The following is a 16941-nucleotide window of genomic DNA, read 5'->3' as shown; positions in this document are numbered from 1 at the left end:
CAGTGAAGCCACAACAAGGCTGCAGGGCTGGAGTTTGATTTTCCAAATCAAACAATGGGCACTACCGCTATTTAATATTTATTTTAGGGGGTTATAATAGCATGCAGTACAAACATATGGTAGTAACTATCATATTTTAATGTCTCAGCTATGTAGAACTTTTATTGATGTAGGCTGTTCTGGTGTCTTTAAACCCAGTGTTATTCCAAGCACTTAAGTTAGATTTTCTGAGTGTTCTCCAGTAAATATGGCCCTTAAGCACCACCATAATGTATAAAAGTAGGTATATAAAAACAGTAACATAGTGTTTTATGATTTCTTGTGTTTTTTGATAAAATTATTTTGATTGGTTTATCTAGAAGATCCCTCTTTTCTGCAAGAGAACAAATAGGTTGAGAAGAAATATACGATCTGTACAAAGTGCATCTTTTCAGTTGTCATATTCCTTGATAGCATGTTATGTAATTTTGGTAGTTACTAATACTGACATGAGCTAGAGTTATGGGTATTAATTTTCCTATAATATCCAGTTTAAGTATCTTTTTTAAGTCTGGAAAAAGGAATTAGAAACATTGGATCATAGAAGGTAACTAAATGTGCCAAAATATTAGTTTTAGGACAATGAGTCTGCTACAAGATAGATACACACATACACACACACACACATACACACACAGATGAGATTCATCAAATCTTAAGGTTAAATGCAGGAACTACTACAGCATATTTGACAAATGACTATCTAGTGTCTTTTTGAAGCCCTCCAGTAGTTTAAAGAACCAAAGTTATCAGTTTCTGCATTTCTGGAAAAAACAGCAATATTGATGTATTGTAATAGTACTCAGTCAGCACAGGATATATGTCATGAAAATTCTTTGACTCACAGGTAGTTGCTAAATTGCTAGTAAAATTATGATTGCTTTCAATTTTTTTGAAAATCCCCAAAATGGGTATGAAATAAACTTTATGCAGAGGAAAACCTAAAACTTAAAAATATTGAATATGCATGGAAATATATTAATTTATTTTGAAAGCTCCTCTTCTTTACCTAAATCTCAAGATGGCTTTTTCAACTGCACTTTCCATAGACTGTGCTTATATAAAGAGCTTTGGGATTGCCTGCAACAATGAAAATGTGAGATTTTAAAAATATAAATTAGAAATACACTACTTCACCCAGGAGTTGAACTTGATAGTAACAGTACCCTTTATGGAATTGTTGAGATATATCATACAAAATCATCTGATCTGCTTTCTATTGCATAGTATGTTTAACTTTTTATTTGTTCTTTGCCAGTCATATTAATTGTCTCTGAGGTTTCTACCTGGAATAATGAGAATTCCTTTTGGTTTTCCATCATTATATAGGCTTTTTGCCTATCATAGTAATAAGCAATATCCCCAATACCATAAATATACTTTTAGGTTACAAGCATCATATCTCTCCTTTCTGATTCCATTTTTCTTGCTTGCACTTGTGGGGCTGGAACATCACTATCCATGCACAAGAGGGTAAACTTGAGGTAACCCTGTAGTTTGCGGAATTACCCAAAAAATCTGTAGCAAAGAAAACATTAGGGAGGGAATCTCTTGAGGCCCTTTGAATTAAAACAAAAAACCCTAATAAAAACTGAATAAAGAAGGGGAATACCATAGATTAGTGTTTGCCAACCTTGGCAACTTAAAATGTGTGGACTTCAATTCCCAGAATTCTGGGGAAACTGGAAAAGGAGGATTATGGGAAATAAATATTAAAAGAATAGCAAGTTTCCTTCTGCATCAGTCATTTTCTGATTGATACTAAGAAGCTATTTTAAAATGTCTTCGACAACAGAAATTGCTTAAAAATCAAGGAATAATTAAGGAGTTCATGGAACTGATGCCAAGAACAGTTTTTACAGACATCCTCATAAAAATTGCATACCCCACCCCACCCCACCCCCTAATGTCTCAGTGAGGAGTGAGCATGGCTAGTGGTACAGAATGCTGAAGAACAATTGGAAGCGAGATTGGACAGTAGAATAAAGTGATTAAAAATCCTGAAGCTTCTGTTTTGCAACATTTTATTCTACATTCCCAATTGAATCTAATGAGTAGATCAGTAGATTCAGTAAAGAGTTGAAAAAGCTTTGCACGACTTATATAGGGTACCGCAAATATTAATTTTTAATACATGTGTGATCTCTTTGAAGCTAATCAAATTTTCCATCATAACAAATATACATTGTCCTTTTATCACTCCTTTATATTGTTTACTACATCGGTTATTGTATAAAAACTATCATTAATAGAAGCTTGAACATGCCACTTTAAAACATTCCTGAATTTATTTAGAAATATTAGTTTGGACTAAGTTTTGTATCCTAAATACCTTTATATGAAAGTACATTCAGTAAAACTGTTGTAGGATCAGCATGTGAATTCATTCTGACTATCACCTAGCTCCAGCTTGAGGACATTGGCTATGAAATAGGTCTTACAGTGACCATAACTCTAGAATGGAGATTTTCTAAGGAGAGCGATGCCCATTTGAAAAAAAACCCAACTTTACAATATTTTAAATAAACTAAAAATTATTATTATTATTATTATTATTATTATTATTATTATTATTATGGATGGTTGCACAGTGAGCCAGATGTTTAGACTGGATTTGGCATTTTTGTACACCTATCGAGTCCTTCCCAAGGACCTAGGATAGGCAGATGTTGTTTTTTAATAATATTAAAGGTATTGTTGCAGGATGTAAGCTGTTCCAAGTAAAGCTGCCTTTTGCAATTGACTGAGGGTGATTTTGTCAGTGCTGATGGTGTTCAAGTGGTGCTCCAGATATTTTGGAATTACACCCAAGACGACGACATCATCATCATCATCATCATCATCATCATCATCTTGACTACTAGACTAAAAGATTTACTAGACTAAAAGATTACACAAATCTGTAACAGGGTTGTGCAAATCCTTTGAAGAGATGCTTTGTAACACGTGATTGTGCTTAAAAAGCACACTCCTTGATTCATTAAAGCAGCTTCATCTTCTTCCAAGCTTGCATGCCTGCTTCTTCCCTTTACATATTACTTTGGTTTCCTGGAAAAGAACTATCTGCTTTAATTATTTGAAGAGAGTTGCATTGTATGTACTCTCATGTGATATAAAGCACTTCTGTGGAAGGATTTGCACAGCCCTAATTCGTAAGTGAAAATATGATAATAAATACCAGACTAGTACTTGTTTTAGGTAAAAACAAGAAAACACATTACACAGAATAATGCAGAATAGCATATTATTGTGGAAAGTAATCGCTTGAGTGACAGATTTTTATTTTAAGCTAATATTTTTAATTGGGTACCATATTTATACAATATTCTGTTTTAATTTTACCTTAAAATAATAAAGGGTATTATATAGCATCTCAGAACTTAGAATCTTTTTTTCTATTGAAACTTCTTTTCTTTAGTATCATTGAACTAGCATATTCTCACTATGCATCATGTTCACTATCATGGTATCCACTGTGCCCTTTTCAAAGTAAGAAGTGGAATGCTTCCCCCTTGTTCCTTTGAGCTAGACTTTCTGTGTTTTGTTAACTATTTAATAAAGAAGCAGATATTATACATTCATCTTACTTTATTGTTTGGCTACTAGGCATAACAATTAAAATAATCAGAATTATCAGAAAATCATTAATTAATTGGCACACCCCATTCATTCTAAGTCTTCATTCACATTTAATGAGGCAGAACTTCTTAAGACAGAAAGCATCTTTTCTCCTGAGGTCAAAACAAGAAATGTCACGGAACAGCATTTTTGGTTGTTCTTTTCCATACTGTTTCCACAGCCAGCACATTCCCAAATCTAATAGTTAACTTGGGTCTTCTTCCCTTTTTAAATTTATCTCCTTTCGATTTAGATTTAGAGCCACCCATAGTTGCTGAGAGTCAGATGGCATACAAGTTGGATAAATTATTATTATTATGTCATAATGTTACACTTCATATAAAGTAAAATTACCATAGAGGTGTTCTGGCAACTGTGTTTTTCCAGGTGCAAGTGGGTTCCTTTATGCCAGGAATGGGCACCCAACAAACTCTTTGAATATGTGAGTAGCATTAAGTATCTGATCTGATCACCCACATTTATGAAAGATGAACAAACTCCTTTAAAGAACACTGGAAATCCATATAAATGTATAAGCACTGCACAATGAACAAACAAATCTGGACATGACATTAATTTTTTGTATATAAAATTAAGTTCAGTTTTCTTTATCCTGATTATATGAAATCTATTATCATATTTCACATAATTAGCATTTAATGGTAGCACATTTGTAGTAAGTCAAAATGCACTCACCATCCTTGAAAACCTTGAGTATGACTAAAAAGGTTAAAATAGATTTTGAGAAATGCATAACCATTATTTTAAAAACTTTAAAATCCTATCCAGTATGGCCATTTAATATAATATTTTTCAGGATAACACACACATACACACACATATACACAGACTATTGTTCATATGTATAATTATAAACATTTATTAAGATGCCCAAATATGAATATTCACAAAAATACATTTAAGACAAATTTATAATGAAACTAGTGGCTTTAACTTCTGATCCTTCCATTATAAATCATGAGCTGGGTTCAGACTTGGTCATATTTAGAGCAGATATCATTGAAATACATGGAATGTAAAATTATTGATGATTAAATTAGATACCATTGCTACCAGTGGGTCTACACTAAGTCTGGATTCAGCCTCATTAAAAGAAATAGAAATTTCCCCATCAACTTCTGGGCAGTGTAAAGTACATTTTTACTTGAGTGTAAGGCCCACTGAAAAAAAGAGAAATTGCTTTTGGGTCAGTGTGCATAGGGTTTGATTTTTTTTAATAAACTTTATCAAAAGTTTTACAAAGAACATAAAAATTAACACAAACTAATGAAGAGTAAAAAGAGCAAAGACAGAAGAAAGAAGTGAAAAAAGTGCAAAAAGAGAGAACATAGGGTTTGATTTTAACTGTGTGCTTCTAGAATAACAATTCCTGGGCTATCACAACATGCAGAATTAACCTTCAGGCTGCCAGAAAAAGTCCTACGATGCATTAGGGAAAGTGGCTATTGATTCCCCAGGTCTTGTCTTGGTCTCTAATCTATGGTATTGCATGTCCTGGGCAGGCAAGCGTGGGCGTCGCAGCAGTGCAGGATCGCTAGACAGCAATATGGAAGTAAGTAGGAAGTTACTGATGTCTAGCTGGATGTGATGTGCATTTCAAACCTTTATTTTATATACATATTTTGCTCTTTTTTTCTTCTAACATACAACCTGCCTGCCTCAAATAAAATGCATGCCAAGGCTTTATAGTTTTAGCCTTTAAAAAACCAGCACTGTTTCTGGTCTGTTTAGATCATGCATCATTTTTTACTTCAGCTGCTGTTATCCCCTTCTGTTCCTGCAAGCATGACTAAATGAATACGATGTGCCCTTTTGCCACTATCACTCTGGTCCCTGTGGAAAGGCCCAATAGTTCTTTGTTACACAGTACACTTATGGTGCTGTTTATTATTTAACGCAAAGTATTGAACTCATGCTTAGTCATTCACATTGCTTACTTTCTAGTTAAATTGTGAAATGTATGCAGTCGTGACATCATGGAATTGCATAGATAGGGCATGGGAAAAGAAAACAAATAAGACAGGTGAATTCAATGTGGATTTCATGAGATTTCATTCATCTTCAAACCATTTATATATTGTTCATGTCTTTGAATTCAGACTGCAGATTTATGTGTGCGTGTATGTATGTGCGTATGTGTGTTTAAACTGAATAGAGTACAGTCCACATATAGCACACAAAGCCTCACCATTTAATTGTCTGTAAAGAAAACAGAAGCGTCCAGAGACTAACAAGAAAGTTGGATAGCTGAAGGATAAATAGTTGAAATACTAGGCAGCACGTCAGCCTCCTGAAAGAGAAGCAATCCATTTGCAAGAAAGCACTTCTTTTCTACACTGCCAAAGAGAAACAGGCTATTTTAATTATAATTCTACTGAAAATTTTAGCATGAAATCTGACTACTAATAGTGTGTTACTACCTTCAGATTAATTCAGCATAACTGTATATATTTTTGTCCTTGAAGAGAAAAATAAATAACATGACTATATTTTTAGTAAGCTGAAGAATGTAAAGCAAAATCAGAGATTTTGTGCTAACTGATTACCTTTTATTATTTAATAATTTCAGGGTTCTTTTTTTTTTTTTTTAAGAAAGCCACCAGTATCTATAAATGGATCATACTTAGTAATGCCCACTAACAACTTGAAAAAAGAAATTGGCAGAAAAAGAAAAAGACAGAATTTCTCCTGCAGTTCATACAGCTATTTCTCCATATGAGCTTTTAAAGAAAACATAATGGTCACTGTGAACTTTTTCTTTTACACATATTTTTAAGATTTTTTTTAATTTTTATTTTCTATTAATTTCTTTTTAGGGGTCCATCATTAGCAGTCCTCATATGCGCCGAAGAGCTACATCAACCCGAGAGTGTCCATCTCGCCCTCACCAGACTATGCCTAATTCTTCCTCACTACTAGGGTCCTTATTTGGTAGTAAACGAGGAAAGCCTTCCCAAGGCCACTTAGCATCTGGCCCACCACCGCCACCTCAGCACCCTCCCGTAATGTCACATCAGCAGCACCCTCAGCATCCTCCTGCCCTGCACCACACAGGTCCGGCTGAAGGGCAGACCCAGGCACAGGTGCACAGCCACCACTCTCAGTACTGCCATATGCAGAACCCCCCTCCTTACCACCATCACCATCACTATCATCCGCCTCAGCACATCCAGCATCCACACCAGTACCATCACGTGCCGCATTCACAGCACGTGGCTCATGCCCAGCATTCTTACGTGCCCCACTCCCAGTATCCTCATGCTCCTCATCCTCCCTTGCCCCCTCCTCATCTGGCACATTCTTCCCATGCTTCACATCACCATGCCCAGCCCGCACCCCCTTCCACTTCCGCCAGCACGAAGCCCAAGCATAGCGGCATCAGCACAATAGTCTAGAAGCAAGCAACCCTGCCACAGCTGTAGCTCTAGACCTAGATGTAAAGGCACTTACAGGAAACAGAAGCAGCCTATAAATCTGGTTATTTTTTTAAATTTATTTTAAAAAATCCAAACCAGAAGCAACTTAATTGACTCCTTTGCCTTAAGGATTCAATGGATCAATGCATATTAACCTCACAGTGCTGGTCTTACAGTTGAATTCGGTGGTGACCTTTTCCCTCCTTTTTCTCTAGTAGCCTTGAAAATATGCTGCTTGCTGAAAACGTTAAGCTACCTTTTTTCATCCTCATGGCAATTTTTAATGCATAATGAAAACATTACTACTCAAAATAAATGGAAAAATATGAAATAGAACCAAATGTGGCATTCTTGCTCTTTAATTTTCAATGGGCAAAAAAAGTAGACCTCATATGGTTGATGAAAATACGTAAGTAAACTTTATGTAATATAAATATATAAATATAGATATATAGATATATATATACACACACACACAGACATACACACACTGTATAGCTAACATTTATGCTTAGAACAAAGCTTTTTCAGTCCACAAAGCTAGCAATATATACTTTACCATAATTTCCCTTACTGATAAAGGGCAGTAAAATAGATGAATAGTGAATGGAAGTGTAGACCAAAAAACTAGGCAACAAATTCCAGGCATTTCAGTATCCTCATTGAAAGTTCTCTGGACTAGAGAAGAAAAAAATCTTTAAGCAATCTTCGCAAAATGTGCCAAATAACATAGCATATAGCTGTTGCAATCAAATATGCTTTGTATTTTATTAGTATGGTAATATACTTATTCAGTATTATAACTGCTCTGCTATTTCAGGTAAGCAAACTAGTTAAGATGCAGTAACTATACAGTAGCAACATGAGACAACCTTTACTACAGGTTTTCTCCACATATTGGTTCCTCCAGTTCTTAGACACTTTAAAGGCTGTGATAACTGTGAACTTACATAGTTTACATTTCTTTTGTATTTGTGTATGTTTTAATAAATACACATAAAGATTTACATGGAAGGTATTTACATACTCTGCATGAACATTCATCTCAGACCCCAAAATAACCCACATCCATTCCTTTCAGCCACATTGCCTCTTTAGCATAAGATACTCAGTTTTTAATCAATAAAAACAGACTGCAAGTTCAGACTTTTTTTTTTCCACATGAAAGCAATCAGAAACTTGAAGGTTTATTTTAATATTGAGTATAGATTTTTATAACTGTAATTCCATGTAGCCATGTGCCGGCAGCAGGATTTTCTCACCATTTTTCTCATCACATTTGTTAGTTTTCTCCAGCGCTCAGCAGGCTGAGTCTATGCTCGGATTGTCATAGTCCAGTTAGTCCAAGACATCTTGTAAAATTCAACTGTGCTGTTGTTGCTTATGTGTTGTACTGAGTCATTTGCAAGCCCATATTATATTTCTTTGTAAACCTAAATCCTATTTTTTTTAAAAAAATAAAATCATACATGGAGCATACTTTGTAGTTTCAGCATTTTGAGCCACCTCAATCACGACTTTACATCTAAAAGACAGAAACAAGGAACTACAGAGCTGCACCAGCAGAATTGTGAATGTTGATTTAAAAGAAGAGGAGGAAAAATGTTCCAGTGAGAGATGGGTAAAGCCAAACAAAAACTGATTATTGCTTCTGAAAGAAGACATAATGTATGAAGATAACTTTCCTATATTGGTGATTTCTGATCTCCAGTTTTGTTCCCCCACCTTCTGTATATGGATTATACCATGACTACCAGCAAAAATAACCTCAGTAGTTTTGTTAACTTTCATTCAGCAGAAATTACCCCTTAGAGTCTGATGTTTAAATTGGACTTCTTATGTATGCATTATACAGTACCTTTTCCTGGTCCTTGGTTTTCCCTCCATTTAATTTAACTTCATAGGAAACATTAATAAAAATAACGTTGATTATCATCCAAGCTGTCCTAGATAGTGCAGATTACCTAAGAGGGAACATCACAACCCAAGGATCTCTTCACATTTAAATTTGGGTTTTGTTCTTATAAGGAATAATACAACTGTATGCATGTCATCTAATGTTAGAAGTATTGAAGCTACACTCTCCATAACGTATATTTGCAAAGTATTTCAGTGTTACTGTTGATATTAGTTGAAGTAAAGTGTTAACATATTTAAATATGTAGGCTTTTCTTCAGACCTTTGTACCAATAGTAGAGTTGAACTGTAACTTATAAGTTGTTCCAGAAAAGATAAGATAGGCTTTTCCTTTATGTTGCTCATTGTATAACTTGCATATATCAAACTCAAAACAATGGACTGGATGGTCATTATTTTACATTTCAAGCATTAATATCTGTATTATCTAATGAATTTTTGAAATATGCTATCCATCTATTTATACTCATTGTTTTGATAGTCCAGGAAACCCAATAAAAGATTTTAAGTTTCTAGATTCATATGCATTTAGTATGATACAAGTTATGACTTATAAAAGTATACAGAAAAGGTAATCATCACAAATTTTGATTAGTAAACATCAAATTGTTTAATAAACCCATTAAATCAATATATTATGCATAAAAATCCAGTGTCACTGCCATTTAGAGAAACCTTCCAAGGAAGGGAAATACCTTTAGGATTAGTAAGTTAAAAAAAAAAGTCTATTTCTCCTTGTTTTGGGAAACAAAAGTAACCATTATTACCATCTGTATGTTACTGGAGAAAACAGCTTTAATTTTTAAAAAGTAGTTATTGGAAAGTTTTCATTATGTTTTCCTCATTGATTTCCTTATTGATTAAAACTCAGTTCAAAGCACTATTGAACCACATCTCTTTCTCTCAGTGAAAACTATAACTAGATAAAGCATCAGTCTGAAGAAAATGGAAAACTAACTGACCTTGTAAAAAATATCTTTTCTGGGACAACCATCAGTTATATATTTCTTTTAAGTTAAGAATGAAATGTAAATCAATGTAAAGAAAACCAAAGTTATCCTATTATAATGTAAATGTCTTGTATTGCTAAAAGTCTTAAAGCATAACTTGTAGGATGATTTTCCCATCAAACACTGCATGCAGCTGAAGCCTCTTGTTTCTTGATTTTTAAATGAGCTGAAAAGCAGTCAGCAGCTACTTAAACAATAACACTCTACATGTTGACTTGCTGTTTCATATACAGCTGTGCGTTTTCTGCATTTAAGCATGAGTTTCGCTGTTTCCATTGTAAAATATCATCACACCTTGCCTGCAAAAAAGTAATTGTGTACATAGTTCAAAGAAAAAATGACCAATAATAAGATACAATTTTGAGGGAGGGAAAAAGGTAGTGGAAACAGGACCAAGTAGGAGGAATAATTCTCTAAATTGTATATAGTGTGTAAATTAGTATTAATATAAGTCTGCAGTCACTTTTCAGGTTACATACAGTACCTGTCTCCTGCTAGGAACTAATCCCAGCTTTGAGTTGTATTAAACTGTTAGAATTAGGTTGAATGCAGACTGTTAAAAGACTTCAAGGAACATCATGCTCATGAGAAGCTTCTGTAATGGGAGATTCAAGATTCATTTTGTAAAGGAAGGAGTGCTTTCATTTTAATATGCATTTGTTTGTAAGTAGTATCAGACTTTATCATTGTTAAACTATAACTGTGAGTATGTGGGAAATCAAATAAATCACTTTGAACTCACTCAGTTTCTCATTCTTTGTAGAACAACGTATATTTTTCCATACTAACTGAATAAAATTACTTATGACACTTTAATTCTTGGAAATTCATTTTGCATTGTTTTAAGGAGAAGAATTACATTCCAAGTAGGGAAAGAAGGATTACTGCATTTATTCATTCATTTCAGATAATGGGATTCTGTAACCTACATAGCATTAGTTGCTATCATTATGTAGTGCTCACTATAGATCCTGTGCTTCACATCAGCTACTGTTCCCTTATAATCATAAAAATAAATAAATAAGGTGTTCTCTTTGATTTCTGGCCAGAGAATTGGCTATGTGACTGGAGTACAAACAGGCCATTAGGGTTCCATATTTAAAGAAGCAGTAACATGGAATACAAGGAAAGTTCATTCTGTTCTCTAAAAAAAAACTTCCTCTAGATATATTAAATCTTAATATCTGTAAAGAAATAGTATATAGGTGAGAACATTCAGAACAAGTAACATATGCCCAGTTTTCTGAAGTGCTTCCAGGTGGACAATTCTTCATGCCAATCAAAAGGCATCCTGTAGCTCTTCTTCTGTAACAGATATATTTGTGGTTAGGAAAAACTAGAAAAAGGAACAGGTATTGCAGGAAGGATATAAATAGAAGACAATACTATCTCATCTTCCATATAATTATGTAAGTAGAACACGGTGATTGCACTATAAAGATTAATCTGGAAATACCCTTCTCCTTTTTCTATGCACAGAGTAGGAAGATAGAAATCCAGCAGAATTGGGGATTCATTGATAAGTACGAACATGTTTCTCCAGTCATTTTAATCTCGAGCGTTTTTTTGTAATCTAAGGTCCAAAAATGGTCTTCAAGGAAACATACATTTCAAAGGAAACTCAAATATGGAGGCTGATTTTTGGAGATGCTAATCAATTATCCCAGATATCTTTTGTTGTTGTGTCTACGAGTCAGTGTTGACTCCTGGTGACTACCTGGACAAATCCTTGCAGTTTTCTTGACAAGGTTTTTCAGAAGTGGTTTGCCCTTGCCTCCTTCCTAGGGCTGAGAGAGAGTGACTGGCCCAAAGACCCTCAGCTGGCTTTGTGCCCAACGTGGGACTAGAACTCACAGTCTTCTGGTTTCTAGCCTGATGCCTTAACCACTACACCAAACTGGCTCTATCCCAGATATCAGGTAAGCAAAAATACAATTTTTGCATTACAATTCAGAAATATCCTTTTAAAAAAAACCCCGGTTAATGTAGTTTTGCTCTATAGGCTGTATAAGATTATGCTTATAAGAGTAGAACATTTAAGTGAGAATAGCACATTCCAAAGGCTGCCATAAAAACTGAGTAATTTGTAGTCTTAAGTTTTTAAAAATTGTTTATAATTTCTGCATATTCATAGGATAAATAGTTCAAGGGTAAGACTATCTGCCCCTTTTATCTACACTTTCAAATAATTTCCCACTCCTCCCTGTGCACAAAAATAATACTAAGAATTGTGTTATTCTTCATTATTTTCCAAAGCTATTAAAAAGCATATATCACATTGAAGGTCAGATAGTCATTTGCCAAGCAATAGAGTTTCCTAAAGACTAACATTGCTGTACCAGACAATAATTGACTCAAAGGTATTGAGCTTTGTTAAGAAAATCACAGAAAATCAATTAAGATGCAGGTTTTAAGATGTGGAGAAGTATACACTCTTAATTTGTATCAGTTACATATATAACCTCCCAGAGTTGCTGGGAGTTGGGTGGCATATACATTTAATACATTATTATTTATTATAACTGTCAGTACAGTATTACTTAATCCAGTAACTAAGTAACTACAGAAAACATTGTACATCTTGTCAACTCCATAAAAAAATAGTGTTGCATTCATGTTAGAGGTTTTTCGCAGAAAATGTGAACTTCAGTTTCTAGTCACTATTGCATAGATTGGCCAATGAATTGGTGTTCTATTGCACCTGCACTGGAGAGAAGCAGGAAGCAAAAAACTAAGTTAGAAAATAGTCTCTAGAAAAGGCACAATAAGTTCTGAAAGAGTGAACAATCTATGAACCAGAATTATATTTGTCTCCCTCAGCTTGTGTTCTGCTTCCATTCTGAAAGGCGCTTCTAAACAATTGTGGATTTTAGTGTCAAAAGGGGTTTATTGCTATAGCAGTTATTTATTAACTGCTAAAAATGAATATTCCAGCCTTACAGAGGCTGGGTTAGGTCTAGCATGGCATAACAAGATAATACTGTAGAGCACTACAACACTTTCAAAATTATATTCAGCATAGTAATAACCCCTTACTAACTTTCTAAAAAGCTCTTTGTTTTCTACATTTTCCAATGTGTTGTTTAAATTGAAGGAAAAAAGTCATAATCACATTCTGTGAAACAAGGGAGACTCATCAAATCACTGAGATCAATTTATTAATAATTACATCAATATATACAAAAACTGTAGTGAAATTTATTTTTCCTATGAATATAAATGTATTTTTCCATTTATATAATGTACACCATAGACAATTTTCCTAACATACCTGCCCACCCTACTTTTTAATTATGCATTTCTGCAAATATTTTGTTTCCTTTTTCTTATTCTTAGCCAATCTGAAGGTATTCAGATTTTTAGAGGGTGCTATCACATCCCGAGTCCCAGTTTTCCAGGTAAAATTATAAATAAATAAATAAAATTGAGTGTGTGAGTGTATGCACTCTGTCTCTCTCTCCAAAAATTGAAAATCTCATCTTTGAATGTTATTAAATCATTCAAAGATGAGATTTTTTATGAAAAAAAAAATCACACATGTTAATTGAATGGCTTGAAGACATAACAATTACACAAAACAACTCAGTAATTTGAAAGACAGTTTTTTAGTCATTTAGTCATAAATTTAACTTTAGTTCACCATGTTCTTCTGGATGGTAAACAGAATCTCTTAATGTTATTGAAATAGCTTAAATATTATTTATTTTATAAGCTTGAATCACCAAAGTAACTCTAGATGGTTAAAAAAATATGGCATTATATACCTAAAAACTGAATTCACATGTAGACAATAGGTATACTAATCACTATTTCCTTTCACCAACATATAAAACTAAAATATCTGCATTAAGAGACATATTTAGTGAGCAAGAGTACAGTAGTGAAAGGTCATGAACTCTTTGAATGAATTGTAATTGTGGTACAATTGGATCTGAGCTCCATTTAAATCCTCTTAATAAGAGATTTTGGTGAAACAATACACAAAACAGTATCATAACTGAACATACCAAGCCAACATTCACTATGTCAATTGACTGCTAGCATCCCCTTGAGCAGCAGTGACTTCAACCAAGTGTTTCTTGTTATCTGTTGATCAATCCTATACACCAGCTTGGAGGTATTTTGGCCCATTCCTCCATACAGAACTGCAACTCACTGATACTTTTGCATGAGCTGCTCACCGAGTCATGCCACAATATTTTAACTAGGTTAAGGTCAGTGCTTTGACTTAGCCATTTTAAAATGTCTTATGCTTCAACCATTCTCTTGTAGATTTCCTTCAGTGTTTGATGTCATGCTGCATGGCCCAGATTTAAGCTTCAGCTCACAGTTGGATACCCTGACATTCTCCTGTAAAATTTGCTGGTACAATCCACTGTCCTCTCAATGATTGCAAGCCATCCAAATTCTGAGGTTGTAAAGCAGCTCCGAATCACGATACTTCCACTGCCCTGATTTCATGGCTGGCTTAATTTCTTTTGTTGGCATTGATGTTTCATTTTCTCCAAACATCTCATAATGCCAAAAAGTTTCACTTCCATCCTGTACATAGAATATTGTTCCAATAGCCAGTTGGAATGTAATCCAGGTAATCTCTGGCAAACTTGAGACAGGGAGAAGTGTTCTGGTGACCATTTCTCCTTGGTACCCTCCAACATACACTTGTCTAATGTACATTGTTATTCAACAATGCAAGAGGAGCCTACAGATCTTTTCTGTTACTCTGAGGTTCTTTGCAACCTCCCTGAATATTGTACACTTTGTTCATGGAAATTTTGTTGGACAACCACTCCTGGGAGAAGTAACAATGGTGTTGCATTTTCTCCATTTGTGTGCTGTTTGCCTGGCCACTGATTGATGGTAGCAGTGTTTGGCAATGTTTTTGTTGTAAATAGCAGACACTGATGGTTGCAAAAGTGTGTGTGTGTATATATAAATTTATAGGAGAGAGCCCCACAAATTTATGCGTCATCTCATTGATAGGAACATCTGACTCACCTATTTAAAATACCTTATACTTGGGCTTCATATACTTTTTTCCAACCAAGATAGTGAACACATTGGCTCATGTGTTTAATAAACCCTGTTCGGTATGTGTTGTTTAACCAGAATCACTTTATCTAAACACAACCTGATGACATTCAGATCACTGTTCATCAAAGTACTGCAGGATTAATCCTCAGGAGTTCACAAACCTCCTCTCACCATACAAATATAGCTTCTGTGCATAGCTTCTTTTATTTATTTGTTTTAACTGGTTTGTTAAACTCTCTTCATCCAAAACACTTTAAACTCAAGGGATTATTTAGTGTGGTATTTCTCATTCTATGTTTCCATAGAATAAATTCCTCAGTTCTAATTAGGTAATTTAATCTAGGTAATCTAATTTAGGTGTATTAGGTAAAATAATAGAATTTTATAAATCATTTTAAAAAGAACAATCTGAAAGGTGAAAAATATTCAAGAGTTCAAAAAACAAAAATGATAGTCAAATGGACGAATGTTCTGAAATGCCAGAGGTGTGCAGTCCATCTTGCAACATTAAGTTCTGGTTTGCCTTATATAAATTAGTAAGAGAAGGTATGCATAACCTAATTATCTGCATCGGACCCATCATACAAGGAATGGTAATTAAAAGTTGCAAGTATTTGAGTTCTCTAGAATTCTTTATCTAGTTCAGTTGTATCAAAGGGATGGAGGAGGAAGCAGAAATATTCAAAAATCAGATGCAGTTCTGTCAATCTGCTTTCCAATCTGCCCTCATGCTGTTCAAATCAAAATTTACTCATAAATAAGCATAGATAGATAATTAAGTATCATCTGAGAAACTACCTAAAATCAATCATATAGAGGAAATCAGCAAGGAAATTAACTGGTTTTAAAGTATTCAAATACCTGGAGCGAGGGGGGAAAAGTATTGTCCTCTTCTAAACTTGTTAACTGAAACCTGTAGAAGATAACTCCCCCCTTCTGCACTTTTTCTGCTAAAAGTCACTCCCCCTAATTCTTCCTATGAGAAGAACGTTGAGCATCCAGTATTGTCATGTCATGTCATGTCATGTCAAAGACAATTGTCAAAGACCTGGTGGTTCTCTCAGAACTTGGTTGAACCCTTTTGGTTTTTGATTCTGTCTTCTGGTCAGCTATACTATTTTTTCTTTCATATATATTGTTTTCTTTTTAATTTTTTAACTCTAAGCTCCCCAGAGTTGTAGTGGAGTCAGGCAGCCCAGACGGAAGGTCATCTTGCATTCTTAACAAACTCACACTTAGGTTCAACAAACGATCAAGTCCTCAGCCCAAAGCAGACCTATTTTACCGTAAGCCTTGCTTTTGAGAAAAAAAATCACTCAGGATGCTCCTTTCTTTTTTAAATCTACTATTAGGGAATACAGTACATAAATCAAAATGGAAAAAGCACAAAACGAATCACTAAAAGCATAACCAAATAGCGCGAAGAAGAGAGCGCACGTGTGAGTGCCAATAGAGAGTAAATACTGAGCATCACAATTCAGTTGCCTTGGAGGGTTTGGAAAATGTGATAAAAAAAAAAAAAGAACACTTCAAGATCGCCCAAACTCTCAGAATGCCTCAAGGAAGGCTGAACAGATGATTGCGCCCCGGAGAGTGCGACTCTTACAGCTAAAAAGAGATGGGGCTGAAAACCCTCCAAAATGTTTGGCAACGAAAGTCCAAATCATCCGCTGCAGGTCCAAATCCAGGTTTTATTTCCACGTAAGCCTGAATCTGCCTCGGTTCGCCTTCCAATCCGAGCAGTTTCCGTGCTTAACAATTGCTTTGCACGCAGGTGCCAAACACCCGACTTCCTCGCGCCTCCACCCCAGCCTCTAACTCAAGGCTGCGGGCGGGGTGGCGTCGCCGGACTTTGAGCAGGCGATTCGGCATTGCGTCACTAGCGC

At 34.8% G+C, this 16941-nt stretch overlaps 1 protein-coding gene across 11 annotated transcripts in view; it reads left to right on the top strand.

Annotated features, from left to right (window-relative positions):
* Positions 1–10839, top strand: part of IQSEC1 (IQ motif and Sec7 domain ArfGEF 1) — a 328329-nt gene extending 317490 nt beyond the window's left edge. For 7 of the 11 annotated variants that reach the window (XM_088134143.1, XM_088134141.1, XM_088134147.1 and 4 more), the window contains 2 exons: positions 5181–5230; positions 6495–10837. In XM_088134143.1, coding sequence (XP_087990269.1) covers positions 5181–5230; positions 6495–7073 — 629 coding nt within the window. In that variant the 3' untranslated portion in view covers positions 7074–10837. Of the gene's footprint in view, positions 1–5180; positions 5231–6494 lie in introns of all 11 variants that reach the window. The other 4 variants (XM_088134150.1, XM_088134149.1, XM_088134152.1 and 1 more) reach the window with 3 other exon arrangements.
* Positions 10840–16941: the final 6102 nt, after the last annotated feature.

Source organism: Python bivittatus, unplaced genomic scaffold (assembly GCF_059951505.1).
Source record: "Python bivittatus isolate LINGU-HERP-01145 unplaced genomic scaffold, Pbiv_v1 ctg000080_np1212, whole genome shotgun sequence".
NCBI classification, from domain to species: Eukaryota; Metazoa; Chordata; class Lepidosauria; order Squamata; family Pythonidae; genus Python; species Python bivittatus.
The sequence above is the reverse complement of the archived record's forward strand: the minus strand, read 5'-3'. Positions and strand labels throughout refer to the sequence as shown.